This window comes from Rhineura floridana, chromosome 7, assembly GCF_030035675.1.
Source record: "Rhineura floridana isolate rRhiFlo1 chromosome 7, rRhiFlo1.hap2, whole genome shotgun sequence".
Classification (NCBI taxonomy): Eukaryota; Metazoa; Chordata; class Lepidosauria; order Squamata; family Rhineuridae; genus Rhineura; species Rhineura floridana.
In genome coordinates, this window is record NC_084486.1 from 110,524,767 (window position 1) to 110,539,030 (window position 14,264).

General features: G+C 39.7%; 2 protein-coding genes across 6 annotated transcripts in view; one reads left to right on the forward strand and one right to left on the reverse strand.

Moving 5' to 3' along the window:
• COL4A3 (collagen type IV alpha 3 chain) overlaps window positions 1–14,264 on the forward strand; it is a 152,989-nt gene that overhangs the window by 110,079 nt on the left and 28,646 nt on the right. For all 5 annotated transcript variants that reach the window (XM_061636830.1, XM_061636829.1, XM_061636833.1 and 2 more), the window contains 9 exons: window positions 3,398–3,532; window positions 4,492–4,590; window positions 5,260–5,349; window positions 6,188–6,327; window positions 6,427–6,553; window positions 8,429–8,509; window positions 11,497–11,595; window positions 12,430–12,480; window positions 13,861–14,046. In XM_061636830.1, coding sequence (XP_061492814.1) covers window positions 3,398–3,532; window positions 4,492–4,590; window positions 5,260–5,349; window positions 6,188–6,327; window positions 6,427–6,553; window positions 8,429–8,509; window positions 11,497–11,595; window positions 12,430–12,480; window positions 13,861–14,046 — 1,008 coding nt within the window. The remainder of the gene's footprint in view (window positions 1–3,397; window positions 3,533–4,491; window positions 4,591–5,259; window positions 5,350–6,187; window positions 6,328–6,426; window positions 6,554–8,428; window positions 8,510–11,496; window positions 11,596–12,429; window positions 12,481–13,860; window positions 14,047–14,264) is intronic.
• Window positions 3,162–14,264, reverse strand: part of LOC133389352 (alpha-1,6-mannosylglycoprotein 6-beta-N-acetylglucosaminyltransferase A-like) — a 46,763-nt gene continuing 35,660 nt past the window's right edge. The window contains exon 2 of the transcript XR_009764072.1: window positions 3,162–3,235. The gene's annotated coding sequence lies outside the window, so the exon portion shown is untranslated. The remainder of the gene's footprint in view (window positions 3,236–14,264) is intronic.

Here is a 14,264-nt window from a genome sequence, read left to right on the forward strand (position 1 = left end):
TCCTGCAAATGCAAAACAATCTCCTTGATGCAAAGCCCATTTGAAAACTGTCCTTCAACTCTCTTCAGTAATTTATGTGCCAGCTACTCTTATTTTCTTCCCTACCACAAAAGACAATGTCTCTAGTAAAGACCTCAGTGGATGACTGAAGAAACTCTTAAGATGTTTAAAGAGAGATGGTAAGCAAAAGCAAAAGGAGATAGAAACACAGTCAGAACCCTAAATGCAACAATACAGCGACTAGTACGTAGGGACAAAGAGAACTATTACAATAGTTATTGTATAGAAATAGAAGAGGACAACAAAAAGGGTAGAACAAGAGCCCTATTCCAAAGATCAAAGTAATGAAAGGGAAATTTAAACGAAGAGTAGGGATGTTGAATAATCAACAGGGGAACACACTGACTGACTGAGATGAAATAAAAGGAAGATGGAAGCAATACACTGAATAATTCTATAAAAGAGATGCCAGGATGACAGATTCATTCACGGAGGAACCGTATGATGAAGAACCAGAAATTTTAGAATGTGAGGTGAAAGCTGCTCTTAAAATACTTGGAAGAAACAAATCACCAGGAACAGATGGCATACCAATAGAGTTGCTACAAGCTACTGAGACTGAATCTGTCCAAATTTTGACAAACATTTGTCAACAAATATGGAAAACTAAACAATGGCCCACACACTGGAAGTGTTCAATATACATCCAAATTCCAAAGAAAGGAGATCCCAGGGAATGCAGTAATTATTGAACTATTGCCCTAATATCCCATGCAAGTAAAGTAATGCTCAAGATTCTACAACAAAGGCTCTTACCATATATGGAGCGAGAAATGCCAGACATCCAACCTGGATTTAGAAAGGCAAGAGGCACCAGAGATCATATCGCAAACATGCATTGGATAATGGAATGGACCAAGGAATTTCAGAATAAAATTGCCCTGTGCTTTATAGATTACAGCAAAGCCTTTGATTGTGTAGATCATGAAAAACTATGGAATGCTTTAAAAGAAATGGGGGTGCCACAGCATCTGATTGTCCTGATGTGCACCCTATACTATAGGCAAGATGCTACTGTAAGGACAGAATATGGAGAAACTGATGGTTCCCCATCGGAAAGGGTGTGAGACAGGGGTGTATATTATCACCCTATTTATTTAATCTATACGCAGAACATATCATACAGAAAGCGGGATTGGACCAAGATGAAGGAGGTGTGAAAATTGGAGGGAGAAATATCAATAATTTAAGATATACAGATGATATCATACTACTAGCAGAAACCAGTAATGATTTGAAATGAATGCTGATGAAAGTTCAAGAAGAAAGCACAAAAGCAGGACTACAGCTGAACATCAGAAAGACTAAAATAATGACAACAGAAGATTTATGTAACTTTACAGTTGACAATGAGGACATTGAACTTGTCAAGGATTATCAATACCTTGGCACAGTCATTAACCAAAATGGAGACAATAGTCAAGAAATCAGAAGAAGGCTAGGACTTGGGAGGGCAGCTGTGAGAGAACTAGAAAAGGTCCTCAAATGCAAAGATGTATCACTGAACACTAAAGTCAGGATCATTCAGACCATGGTATTTCCAATCTGTATGTATGGATGGGAAAGTTGGACAGTGAAAAAAGCGGATAAGAGAAAAATCAACTCATTTGAAAGGTGTTGGAGAGCTTTGCGCATACCATGGACTGCGAAAAAGACCAATAATTGGGTGTTATAACAATTTAAACCAGAACTACCATTAGAAGCTAAAATGATGAAACTGAGGTTATCATACTTTGGACACTTCATGAGAAGACATGATTCATTAGAAAAAGACAATAATGCTGGGAAAAACAGAAGGGAGTAGAAAAAGAGGAAGGCCAAACAAGAGATGGATTGATTCCATAAAGGAAGCCACAGACATAAACTTACAAGATCTGAACAGGGTGGTTCACGGCAGATGCTGTTGGAGATCACTGATTCATAGGGTCGCCATAAGTCGTAGTCAACATGAAGGCACATAACAACAACAACAACAACCTTCCACATTCTTTTCCACTCTGCCTGTCCATTCACTTCAATCTCCCTGCAAATCCCTTAAAATTCTCTTCCATCCTAAATTCCACCACTTCCAAGTAATTTGCCTTTCCACCTTTCCAGCACTGTCCCATTAATCTCTCTCTCTCTCAACTTAAAACTGCTTTCAAAACCAATGTAAATGTCATGGCTTTTCCCAAGGACCTTGAGAAATGAGGATTAAGTGAGAGTTCTGAATATACCATTAATAGAATTAGTTTCCATCATTCCATGCATGAAACCAGACTTATTTACTAGCTAGTGGATTGCATTTAGCTTTCCCGTTCCTATTGTGGCCTCTTACTGCATGGATCCACAATAATCTAAGGAAAATGTAGAGGAGGAGGATATGAAGGGGATAATCTTCAGTTCCTTCTCTTATGCCTTCCCTGCTAGAGGACAATTAGACAATTGCCATTAGAAAATGAGTTCCCAACTGCATCTGCACCTCTCATCTTGCAGAAGTCAGTGGATATAAAATAAGACAAGGGTGCTTTAATAAACACAACCAGCTGCTTCAGTGAGACAGGGCCAACTATAGTACAAATTGTCAGCCTACACAAGACTTCAAATTTTTGCTGAGACAGCTTCCTTCTATGGCTGCAATAAAAGGGAAAGCTCCATCCATCCATGGTCCTGACTTCTTTGTCCTCTGCTTAAAAAGAAATATACCCTGGCTTTGACTGTCCAAAAGAGACTAAATCTCATGGTGTCTATTTCCCTTTGAGCCTCCTTTGCTTGGTATGGTCCCTTCTCTAAGCCCTAGCAAACAGATGAGCATCGACCATGCTTATCTGTAGACTAGTAGATCAGTCCTTACCAATGGACTGTGGTCACATGATTCACATGTCTTTTGGATTTGGGTTATTTTTGGCTGTTAGTTGAGCGTGCTGGAGTAACATGGGACAAAGGGCTAAAATAGAGTGACTTCTGGATAAGGCAATATGAATTCTAAACTTCTTCTGGTCTCCCTGGTTAAATGTTGGAAGCCAAAACAGAAAATGGCACATACGAATTTCTGTAAACATAAAATAGGAACTGTACATGTTTTGTTAGTTGAATGTCTGCATCTTGGGTGTCATGCCATTACCTTTCCAAATGTAGAAAAGGAGTAAGTCAAGTTGCCAGTATTCTTCCACCTTTTGAAGTAAAAGACAAAGTTCTGCAATGGCAAAGAGATGAAAAATGAAAATTATGGTAGGAAGCTGGTTTTACTGTTGTTCTGTCTCTGTATTCATGCGTCTTGAAAGGAGTTGTTGCTGTCCTTTGGCATTTGCTAGCTGCAGGTAAGATTTCTTCTTTTGGCTTTATTTTTCATTTGCAGGTTCTCCTGGTTTTCCAGGACCAAAAGGAAGAAAAGGAACTTCAGCAGAAAAAGGTGAGCCAGGTAATAAAGGTTCTCCTGGAACATCAGAGTCCAAAGTGAGTTTTGGAGATAAAGGAGATAGAGGAACTAAAGGTATGTCACAGTTACTGATATTAAAATCAGCCAGATACCATTATAATTATCATATGATATCATGTTATATTTTTAAATAAGGCCAATATAATTTGTGGGGTATTTAGCATGTATGTATCCTTTCTTTCTTCATATTTAAATAGTTTATTTCCACAGTTTCCATTGTTGATCTTAAGTGTGGAACTATACATACTGCCTTCACTGTATGTCTTCAAAGCCTGTCTGTTGCTTTTCCTTTCCAAAATCTAATCAAGAGGGAACAATTTCCAGCAAGGAAGGATGCTTAACCACTCATTTCTCCCTTTGACTTCCCATCACCAGCAGCTCTTGTTTCTCCTGTTCAAGTTCCAGATCCATCTGGGAAGGAAAAAGTAATGAATGAGGGAAGTATTAACTGCCTTCCTGCCACTTCTCTCTTGGAAATTGCACCCTCTTGGACCCACTTTGCAAGAGGACCAGAGGTCAAACTTTGAAGAAATGTGACAAAGGCAGAATACATAGTTCTTCCCTGACTTACTATTTTATGTATTTATTTTTATTTTATGTGTTCATTGCACATGATGATGTGTAGTCAGACATGAACTACAAAGCAAATGTTTGCATGAATGTAGGGTGAGGGCAGGGCAATCTTCTTTCTGTCAAAGGCTGCATTCCCTCAAGGATAATCTGTTGGTGCCGCATACCAGCAGTGGGAAGGTCAGAGCTAAAATTGGGGAAGGCAGAGCAAATGGTTGGTGAGGCCACTCCCTTTTCTTTCTCTTTCTTCACTGCTTTTCCTCTCCTTATCACCCACATGAAATTAGGCCAAGAGTCCTAAGGCTACAGGTTGTCTACTTGTGATGTAGGGGATAACATTCCAAACTCACAACTCTGAAGACAACTATTTTTGGCCTGTTATTTTAAAATGAGGGCGATGGTGATACTGGTTTCCAATATAATTCATGTCATTGTTGCTGTAGGATTTCCAGGAAGAACTGGACTCAAGGGAGGAAAAGGAGAGCAAGGTGTGCAAGGTTGCATGGGTCCTACTGGGGTGCCAGGAACACCAGACCGACCAGGTATATAGTCTTAGTTGTATCTTAAACTGTATTGGCCATCTGGAAAAATCCTGAATAACACGAGCCTCTGAGCTTTCTTTCAATTATTTATCATATTAAGACAAGGGCTAGTTAATACAGATGGGGGGAATGATGCACCCATAATCATCTATGTTTATGCACTTGCTCATGGTTGAATGGAGAATCAAATGAAAGAACCAGCCTAAATATGGATACAACTGCAGAGACCTCTCATGCTAATGACTAGTTAAGTTGGTGAAACATGCTTGAAATATGTTATGAAATGGATAAGAACTCTGAAATGCCTGTACGTTTTTTTCTGTTTATAAATACAAGAAAAGGACTTTTTGAAAGGTAACAACTACACCTTATGACATTAAAGTAGTTTTAGTTTTAGCATAATGCTAACACACACTGATTATGTTGTGTTTATGGGTTATCATGGAGCACCTACAATGAGCACTGCCATACTCCAGATAGAAGCAGTAGCCCTTTGAAGAGGAGAAATAAGCAGCTGGTGTAGAAGCAGTAACAACAGCAGGCTACAGAGAATAACATTCTTATTTCTTTTGGATAATATTCTGAAAAACAGTGACCATGAGTATAACACAGATGACATCCCAAAGTGCAGCAAAATATGTGCAGTGTCAACAATGATTATACTTTCAGGTTCCAAAGGCGATAAAGGACTTCCAGGAATTCCTGGGGGACGGGGATTGCCAGGGGCACCAGGAGACAGAGGAGACATGGGAGTGCCAGGTGATCTCACCATGTATCTGAATGGTCATAATTATTTATTCGATTTATTAGTCGCCCATCTGGCTGGTTATCCAGCCACTCTGAGCAAAGTACAAAAGCAAAACATACAAGAACATCAGTACATAAAAATAAAACCTAAACAGTAAAATAGAACCTAACTCTGTTCTATCAGGGGGATAGTATAGTAATAGGTACCATGATTTTATTTGCAAGGCTGAAACAAAGCAACCATGTATACATGAGGAATGGTACTACACCAGTTTTACTGTGGAACAGCACAGCATGGAATCTAGTAATACAATTAATTAGGCCAAATACAGTGTTAATAATACCCTTTTTTTTAGTACTTGTCTTGGAGATACCTTTGCTTAGAGGGTGATTAGAATGTTTTGTTAAGTTGTGCAGTGGAAAGCAAAGCTTGTTAACACTGTTTGAATGAGGTTTGATAGCTGGTTGATGGCATCTGATGCTTGGACCAATATTGTTTCTCTCTTTGGGATTGCATGAACAATGAAGAGTGGGTTATATAAAATGTGAATAAATATAGGAACAGGAGACTTGCTTAGAGAAATCATAACTGTGAACTCATAGCCCACAAGGCATGTACATTATCAATTCTAGATGCAATTACTATTACTCAGTTCTGTTCTCATTAAGGGAGAAAGTGTGTGTAGGTGAAGCTGTGTTTCTGTGTGGGGATTAGGCTGCAACATATATGCTTATACCTCTCATTTAATACTTGTGGGTCACTTGGTTTTGGTTTGGTGGTTTTGATCTTTGTTTATTCGGAAAATTAAAAGAAAAATCCAGTTCAGTAACAATGTTTATGCCATTGCAGGTTCTAAAGGTGAACAAGGTTCTTCTGGTTTGCCTGGATCACCAGGTATACGAGGGCCACCTGGCTCACTTGGTATTCCAGGGGATAAAGGAGAACCAGCCTGTCCTGGATCTGGATCTCCTGGAAACCCAGGACCCAAGGTATAGAAAGCTGACAATAGATTCACACTGGGGCTAGGTTGTGCTTATTAGGTTTGCCTGTTATTTACTGTAATACCATTTTTCATTTATGCTTGCTAGGGTGATCCAGGCCCCCTGGGAGAAAGAGGAAGAAAAGGTGAAAGTGGATCACCAGGCCGGCCAGGGCTTATAGGAGAACCTGGACTATCTGGAAACAGAGGGGGGAATGGTTTACCAGGAATTCCAGGTGAAATTTGGTTTCTAGGCACCAGTGCAAAGTGTTGGACTAAAAGATAATTTCTGATTGATCTAAAACAATACCTAAGCAGCTTTTCCTGTGGAAGAGGTACCAGCGAGCCTGGGGATTTCATTCTATAGTTAATATTTCAGACTGTGCCAACTGATAATGTTCCCGCTTGACCCTGACCTGCCATTTGAACTACTAGCAATCATCCTAGGAATCACTACAGTCCACTTGTGACTGATGCTCAGAAGCTCTCCATCTGGATGCACCCTAATTGAAACAGTATAATGTTATCCAAATCATGTTACTCTGTACACAAATCATGTTATTCTAAATAATGGATGCTTCTAGGGGCATTTTAACATAAGGCTGATCTAGGTAATAACTTCCCATATAGCTGATTGCACAATTTAGTATCAGATCAGGGCAGGAGAAAAGCATTGTGTAAAAGAGATACATCATGCCCCCCAATGCCATTTCACATCTATAGGAAACTGCTGGGAGCTATCAGAAGGAGATTTGGATTGAGGTGTCATCAATATGCATATGACACCCAGCTCTATTTCTCTGTTCCATCTGAATCAGGAGAGGCAGTTGAAATGTTGGACCACAGCTTAGAGGCAGAGATGGGCTGGATGTGGGGCAATAAATTGAACCTGAACCCTGAAAAGACAGAGGTGTTATATGTTCCAAGCTCTCAGGTGAGGAAGGTGAAGAGTCAGCCTGTTGTGGGGTTGCACTCTCTTGGAAGGAGCAGGCCTGTAGCTTGGGGGTACTCCAGGATTCAACACTGTCACCGGAGGTTCTAGTGGCTAGGAGTGCCTTTTCCGATTGTAATGTGTTTTGTTTTATTTGTGTGTTGAGAAAAGCAATAAAAATTATTTTTTTATTTGCCTTTTCCCAAGTATGGCTGATTCGCCAGCTGCGGCCCCCTTTGGATAGAAATGACTTGGCCACTGTACTCCGAGCTCTGGTTACTTTCAGAATGGATTATTGCAATGAATTCTGTGTGGAGCTTCCTTGAAGACAACTTGGAAACTGCAACTGGTCCAAATTGCACCAGTGAGATTACTGGCTGGAATTCCATTTAGATATCAAATAACTCCTGTTTTAAAACAGCTGCATTGTTTCCCAGTTCATTTCTGGACCCATTCATGGTGCACACATTAGTATTTCAAGCCCTAAATGACTTAGGCTCCAATTATCTGAAAGACCACATCCTTCCCTACAGACCCTCTTAGCAGCGAGAGCCTTCTTGATAGTTCCACCATCCTCAGAAGCTTGGGAGATGATGGCCCAGGAACCCCTAAGTTGTGAAACTCTCCACAGAGGAGCATCTGGCATCTTTACTGTACAGTTTTCGTTGAATGCTCAAGATGCACCTCTTTACCCTGGCCTTTGACACTTGAGATGTATATTTTTAGGACCCATCCTATTCTTATAATTTCTTTTAAGCTGTATTTAATATTGTATTTTAAATTGTTGGGACACGTCCTGCGACCTTAGGATGAAGGGTGGGTAACAACGCAAGATAACAACAATAACAATAATAATGTTGTGCATGTGTTTATGCAGTGATCCAAATAAGACTGTGCTATCTTGATGGCTCCATTAAATCCCAAGTTTGGCATTTAGAGAATCTGAGTTTAGTACAGAGAGCACTATACATGGAAGTAATGTAAATATGAACATATTTTCAGTTAAATTAAAAGAAGTCAATGGAGCCACTTGGGCTATCTCTGAATGGTCTGTGTTAGTTGTGTAAAGAGCAAAATATCACAGATTATTATGGCCATTATTCTAACACCACTGTAAGTGGCCTGTCCTCTCTCTCTCTCTCTCTCTTTCTCTCTCTCTCTCTCTTTTTTTTTTTTACAGGACAGTCAGGACCTACAGGCAATAATGGTATTAAAGGTGCTAAAGGATTACCAGGACAAAATGGCATCAGAGGCTCTCCAGGTATGTAATTTCTTATCCTACTTGTGGTTCCTTTTCTGTTTTAGTGTTTGTTCTATTTTCCTCAGTGTTGTGCAATGGAACTTCTCCCTTTCTTCTCCCTGCATGCTTCCCACGTCCTCTCCAAATCTGCTCCAGAGGCTTGAGTAACTCCCAGAGCAGATTTAGGGGGTGCATGAGGAGAGCAGAAGGAGGGGAAGTTGCTTTTTGCAGCCAAAAGTACTTGCTCTAGTCAGTGGATATATGTAGCTGGATACCACCCTATATATTTTAGTTTTTCATATATATTTTTCACTGAGGAGGATTTCCTCATTTGATCTCTTCCAGTTTCTATCAGTGAGGTTTTTCACTGGTGGGGTCACAATTTGCATAGGCCAATTCTTGAGCTCAGTCGTATTGTTCAGTGTACATACTTCTCATGATGGGCTGTTTGCTGGTGGTATTTGAGCAGAGGCTGGGCAGCTATCTTTTTTTAACTTACATCATGCATTATGGATGTTACATCCTGCATTACAAATCCTGCACTGAGCTTAGGGTTGGACTGGATGATCTCCAAGTTTCTTTCCATTACAGTTGATCTGTAGAGGTGGCCTATGCAAACTGTGATCCAGGAAGCTAAAGGCAGCACACCTACTATGTGTGATGCAGCTTGAGACAGACACACTTTTTGCAATGCTAGGCAAACTATAAAACTATAAGGTTTGGCAAATTCCTGCTGGACCTCCATACATTGCTGATATATTTGGTGTGGCAAGTTACTAGCTTTGTAGGTCTGCTTTAGAGGAATTACTTTATGAAATGTCTCTGGATTTCAGGACCATTGTCAGTTGTTGGTATGGTTGGATATCTGCTGGGGCCATGCCATTGCAATGAGCCTGTTGTTTCTCACTCATCTTCTTTATCTCTCTGGATACATTCCTCACTACTACCTAGAGGGAAAGGATGAGTGAGCAAGTGATGATTGTTGCTTCTTGCCATACTTCCTATTCACTCACCCAACCTCTTTCACCACAAGACAGTAGCAACAGCAAGGGTAATGAGGAACAGCCACAGTTGCTGCTCACTTACCCATGGGAAAGATGGGTGGACTGTTAGGGATGGGAAGGCTCATACTTCAATGAAGCCCACTAAAAGTTTTTTATGCGAGAGCTCCCAAAAACCAAGAGGTGGCACTGATGGAGAATTTTCTGCTATGGGACCTTTTGCTGGGGGTCCTTGAAGAAATTTGAAGACACAGGCTTGGAGCAAAAAGGTAGGCCTTTATTCTTTACAAGCATATGCAGGGTCAGTCCCTCTGAGACATCCAGGAGAGAGTGCACTGAGGCACTGTGTACAAGCTCTTTTAAGCAGTCCAGATGCAGCATGTGACATTAGTTCACCAATCCCACAAGTTCCTTCCCACATAACATCACAGTTCCTCCTCTCTGCAATTTTTCCAAACCAATCAGAAAGCATTAGGTAATATACTTCTTATTCCAATTTTCTGTCTGCCTTACTAATTTCACCATTGTTCTGCTGTCCACCTTGACTAATGCTCTTTCAGGCCAGTTGAAACTGGTTACTATTGTGAATGTGCCTTCAAGCAAACCCGGTACAGCCATTGTTCCATTGTTCTTGATCGGCCAGGCTAATATGTTCCTTAAAGATGCCAGGTTGGGTTTGGCTTAGCTTAGGGTGCCTGAAAGTTTATGAGCACCTACAGCTGTATTTGTTGCTATAGGTTTCTTATTCCTTATATTTTCTCAGAAATCCCATTTCCTTACTATAAAAATACATGGCTATAGAGGAAGGGTTAGGATTAAGGTACTGTACTGTGCCTGGAGACAAGGCACTGGGTAACTCTGAATCAGCCCCTGCCTCTCAGCCTCAGAGGAATAGAAGAGGTAGACCACTCCACAATACCCTTTTTACCATTCATACCCACTTACAAAGTTGTATTATACTTATTAAAATTACAATTTAACTGACTGGGTTATTTTAGAAATCAATATTAAAGCTTAAAGTTTATCTCATTCCTGCTTTGCTAACGTTATAAACTTTTTCCAGTAGTCGGAGCTCTGGTTCTATAAAATACTAAAACAAAGAATGTAATTGCCAACTATGTCTTATAATATATCAGTCACAGATTATATGCCCATGGTTTTAAACAATACACTAATTAATAATTATCAGTCACGCACCAGCCGAGTTTTGGCAAGAAAACAAGAGTTCAAACTGAGTTTACTTTGCCTGCTTCCATAGGCCTTTACTCACAAGTCTGATTCTGAGGCCTATGGATTTTTAGGGTTCTCTGTGAGACTGGATCTTAGGGTCTCAACAGGCCTGCGGGCCTATGCTTAATTCCTTGTGATTTTAAAACATATACCTTCTAATATTTATGATTATATGTGTGGATATATAAAATTCCCCATTAGCACTGCTGGTTATCAAAGTCTAGGGGGAGAGTACAACCAACAATAAAAGAAGCAAAGATTTTGCTCTTCAACTTACCACCTCTGTAAGAGGACCTACTGTAAGTATTTGTAAGAATCAACCATGACTGGAAACCGCAGAGAATTAAATGCTAGAGACATTGTATTGCTTGTGGGCCAGATATTCAAAATACACTTGTGATGATCCACGCCTGGAAGTTAGTTCATTTTTGTTTGTTTGTTTTGTATAGTTATCTAGAATTAATACGATGATGAGAATTTTCTTTGGGATACTGGCATATCAACAGGTGCTGTAGTATGTGTGTGAATTTTATTAAAAGGTTAGTTTCTGGGATTTAAGGAAATAAGGAAACAGGCAGTATGATCTGAACTTATACCTGCATGTTCGCACCTCTGAAAGTTTATTGTTTTCAACAAATTGTCTTATTACTATTTTTAGTTCATTATATTTGTGGGCGTATTAACTAAACAAATGGGCATAGTTTTGTCCTCTCAGCCCCCTCCCATTTTCCAATATGTATGTGGAAACAAGTAACTTTTAACATTTACAATCCTCAGGTTCCATTGGGTTACCTGGTGATGATGGACCAGTTGGTAAAAAGGGTACTCAAGGACAGGATGGTGTTCCTGGACCTCAGGGAGAAAAGGGAGCACAAGGTATCCTACTAATAATTGTCATTCTATCTCAATATGTTCTAATATTTTGAGATCGTTATGGAATTCATGTCATGTCAAAATCATACTATTGAAAAGCTCTCAAGTTTTTAACTTTTCTTGGCTTTTAACTCAGATGAAAATAAGTAAAGTATTATTAAAGTTGTCAAAATAAGAAAAATACTGGACAATAAGTAGTAAAAAAATTACTACAAGTTTCAGTTTTTCTTATTTTGGATCTTCCTCCCTTTAAAATAGGTGTAATGTAGATTATGATGACTAACCAGGGCTTGGAAAAGTTATTTTTTTAAACTACAACTCCCATCAGCCCCAGCCAGCATGGCCACTGGATTGGGCTGATGGGAGTTGTAGTTAAAAAAGTAACTTTTCCAAGCTCTGTGACTAACCAGTTGTTAGGGACAGATATTTTTCAATTATTCAGATTTGTTAAAGGGAAATCTTGGGGAAGATCAAGGAGATAACCAAGCATCTGGTTCTGTTTACTTCTAACGCTGCACTTTTGGGCTATTTGAAAGGAGTGATCCTGGAAGAATACCTTGCACAAGTAATATGTTGGTTAATATCAGGTAGGAGGTGTATTGCAGCAGTGTGAGATCACCGTTAACCCACACGGTACTGGGAAAGTTGGGCAAATGCTTTATTCAATAAACTTATTATTACAAGAGGAGTACAGAACAATGGGTTTTGTTTGGGAGCCCTAGGAATGTGAACTTTCATGATTATGTTCATCCATATTTTTATTCCTGTTGTTGTAATGGATTATTTCTTGTATTTTTGTTCTGCATTGGTAATAATTATTTAAAAATACGTATATAGGTTTCCCAGGGCAGCAGCTTCCTGGTCCGCAAGGCATTTCTGGTCCTAAAGGTAAAAGTACATATTATTGTTGTATTTCTCCCCCAAGAACAATTTCTGAACTCCCCCCCCCTTAAAGTGAGCATGTAAATTCTCAGTTTCACAGTCTACTAACTTGGTTAAGAATGATTTTGGGGGGGAAAGGATTGTAAAAAAAAATGAAAGTTAGAGTAGCAAGTCTTTGAATTTAATCCTGTCTACTTAAGTGACTGTAAATGAATTTACTCCCAAATGCTTACTACTTAATTGGTTTTTAGTTTGGTTTGTCATGCTCCTAAAGCCTGCTAGGAGGGTTTCACAGTTGTTGCTGTTCAAAGGCTTATGATATGAATTGTTTTCTTTCTTTCTTCTGATAGCAGGTGATTTGCTATTCCTGCACCTTTATTTCCAATAATATGGAGGTAGTTTCATATTTTGCTTTGCAGTAAAATCTCAGAAATCTGTAACCAGAAAACCTAGACCACAAACGTGTATGATTTGAATATATTGAATATGAATAACTTGCTTAAATGTATAACACTAATATCCTTTTGCCTGTAATTGAATTGGTGTTATAAAAAGGAGGAGAGGAATGAACAAGTATGCTAAAGAAAGGAGTATTGTTTTAATAAGGGAGGGCTGGCTACGGGAAGGGAATCGCCTCACCTGATATCAAACACAGTAATACACTGTTGTTTGTACCCAAAGCAGCTTGCAGTAGCAGCCAGTGCGATAGGGCAACACCACAGAGCTGCCCTCCTGACATCGGCATCGCTACAGCTTACCTAGGTGGGACTCAGGCAGGGTATAGTCTGGAATAGTCTCCCCGTCGAGGTGCGTACGGCGCCGACGCTGCTGTCTTTTCGGCGCCAGCTTAAGACCTGCCTCTTTTCTATGGCATTTTAATTTAAATTTTAAAATATTATGTAATCTGATTTTTTGCACTTGATACGTTTTTGTAATATTTATTATGCACTTTTTATGAGATGTATTTTGTATTTTCTGTTGTACACCACCCAGAAAGCTATTGCTCATCAGGCGGTATAAAAATTTAATAAAATAAATAAATAAATAAATGGCCGCCACAAGGTTGTGACTGCATGAACACACTGGCTAGTAAGGTAAGCTGTAGCAGTGTTGATGTCAGGAAGGCAGCTCCATGGCTCTGCCCTACAACACCAGTCACAGCTTGTAACACAGCCCCATATAATGTTTAGTATCCAGTGTTGTCTCTCCATGAATAGGAGAGTTGCACTCGTGGAAGGAGAACCAAACCTCTGTTTGACAACACTTGCTCAGAATTTCCATGAGTAAACTAGGATAAACATACATTCTGGAAGTATGTGATGCCTCTTTTAAAAAAATCTTTAAGTTGACTAACCTGTACCTAATGGTTGTTTAAATACTGCATAGGTGTCAAAGGAGATATTGGAGTGCATGGTTTTCCAGGGCCACAAGATGTTAAGGGTCATATGGGGGATCAGGGACCAAGTGGACCTCCAGGCTTACCTGGACAACCAGGGCTTCCAGGGCAACCAGGCATAAGAATTGTTGGCCAAAAAGGAAACACGGGCCCACCTGGACCAGATGGAAAACCAGGTAGGAATATTATTGTATAGGCTTATTCTTATTTCACCACAGCCCTACTCAAATAGATAATGTTCAGAAGTCTTAGTAAATTATCTAGATTTTAAGTGTGTCAGATTCTGTTACTGCAATAATTATGCAGATAATGTGAACTTGCCTATGTCTGCATGTTTTGTGTTATTGTAGCTTTAGCAAGGATTGGAACAGGAAATGGAGAAGGGGGAGTTGAC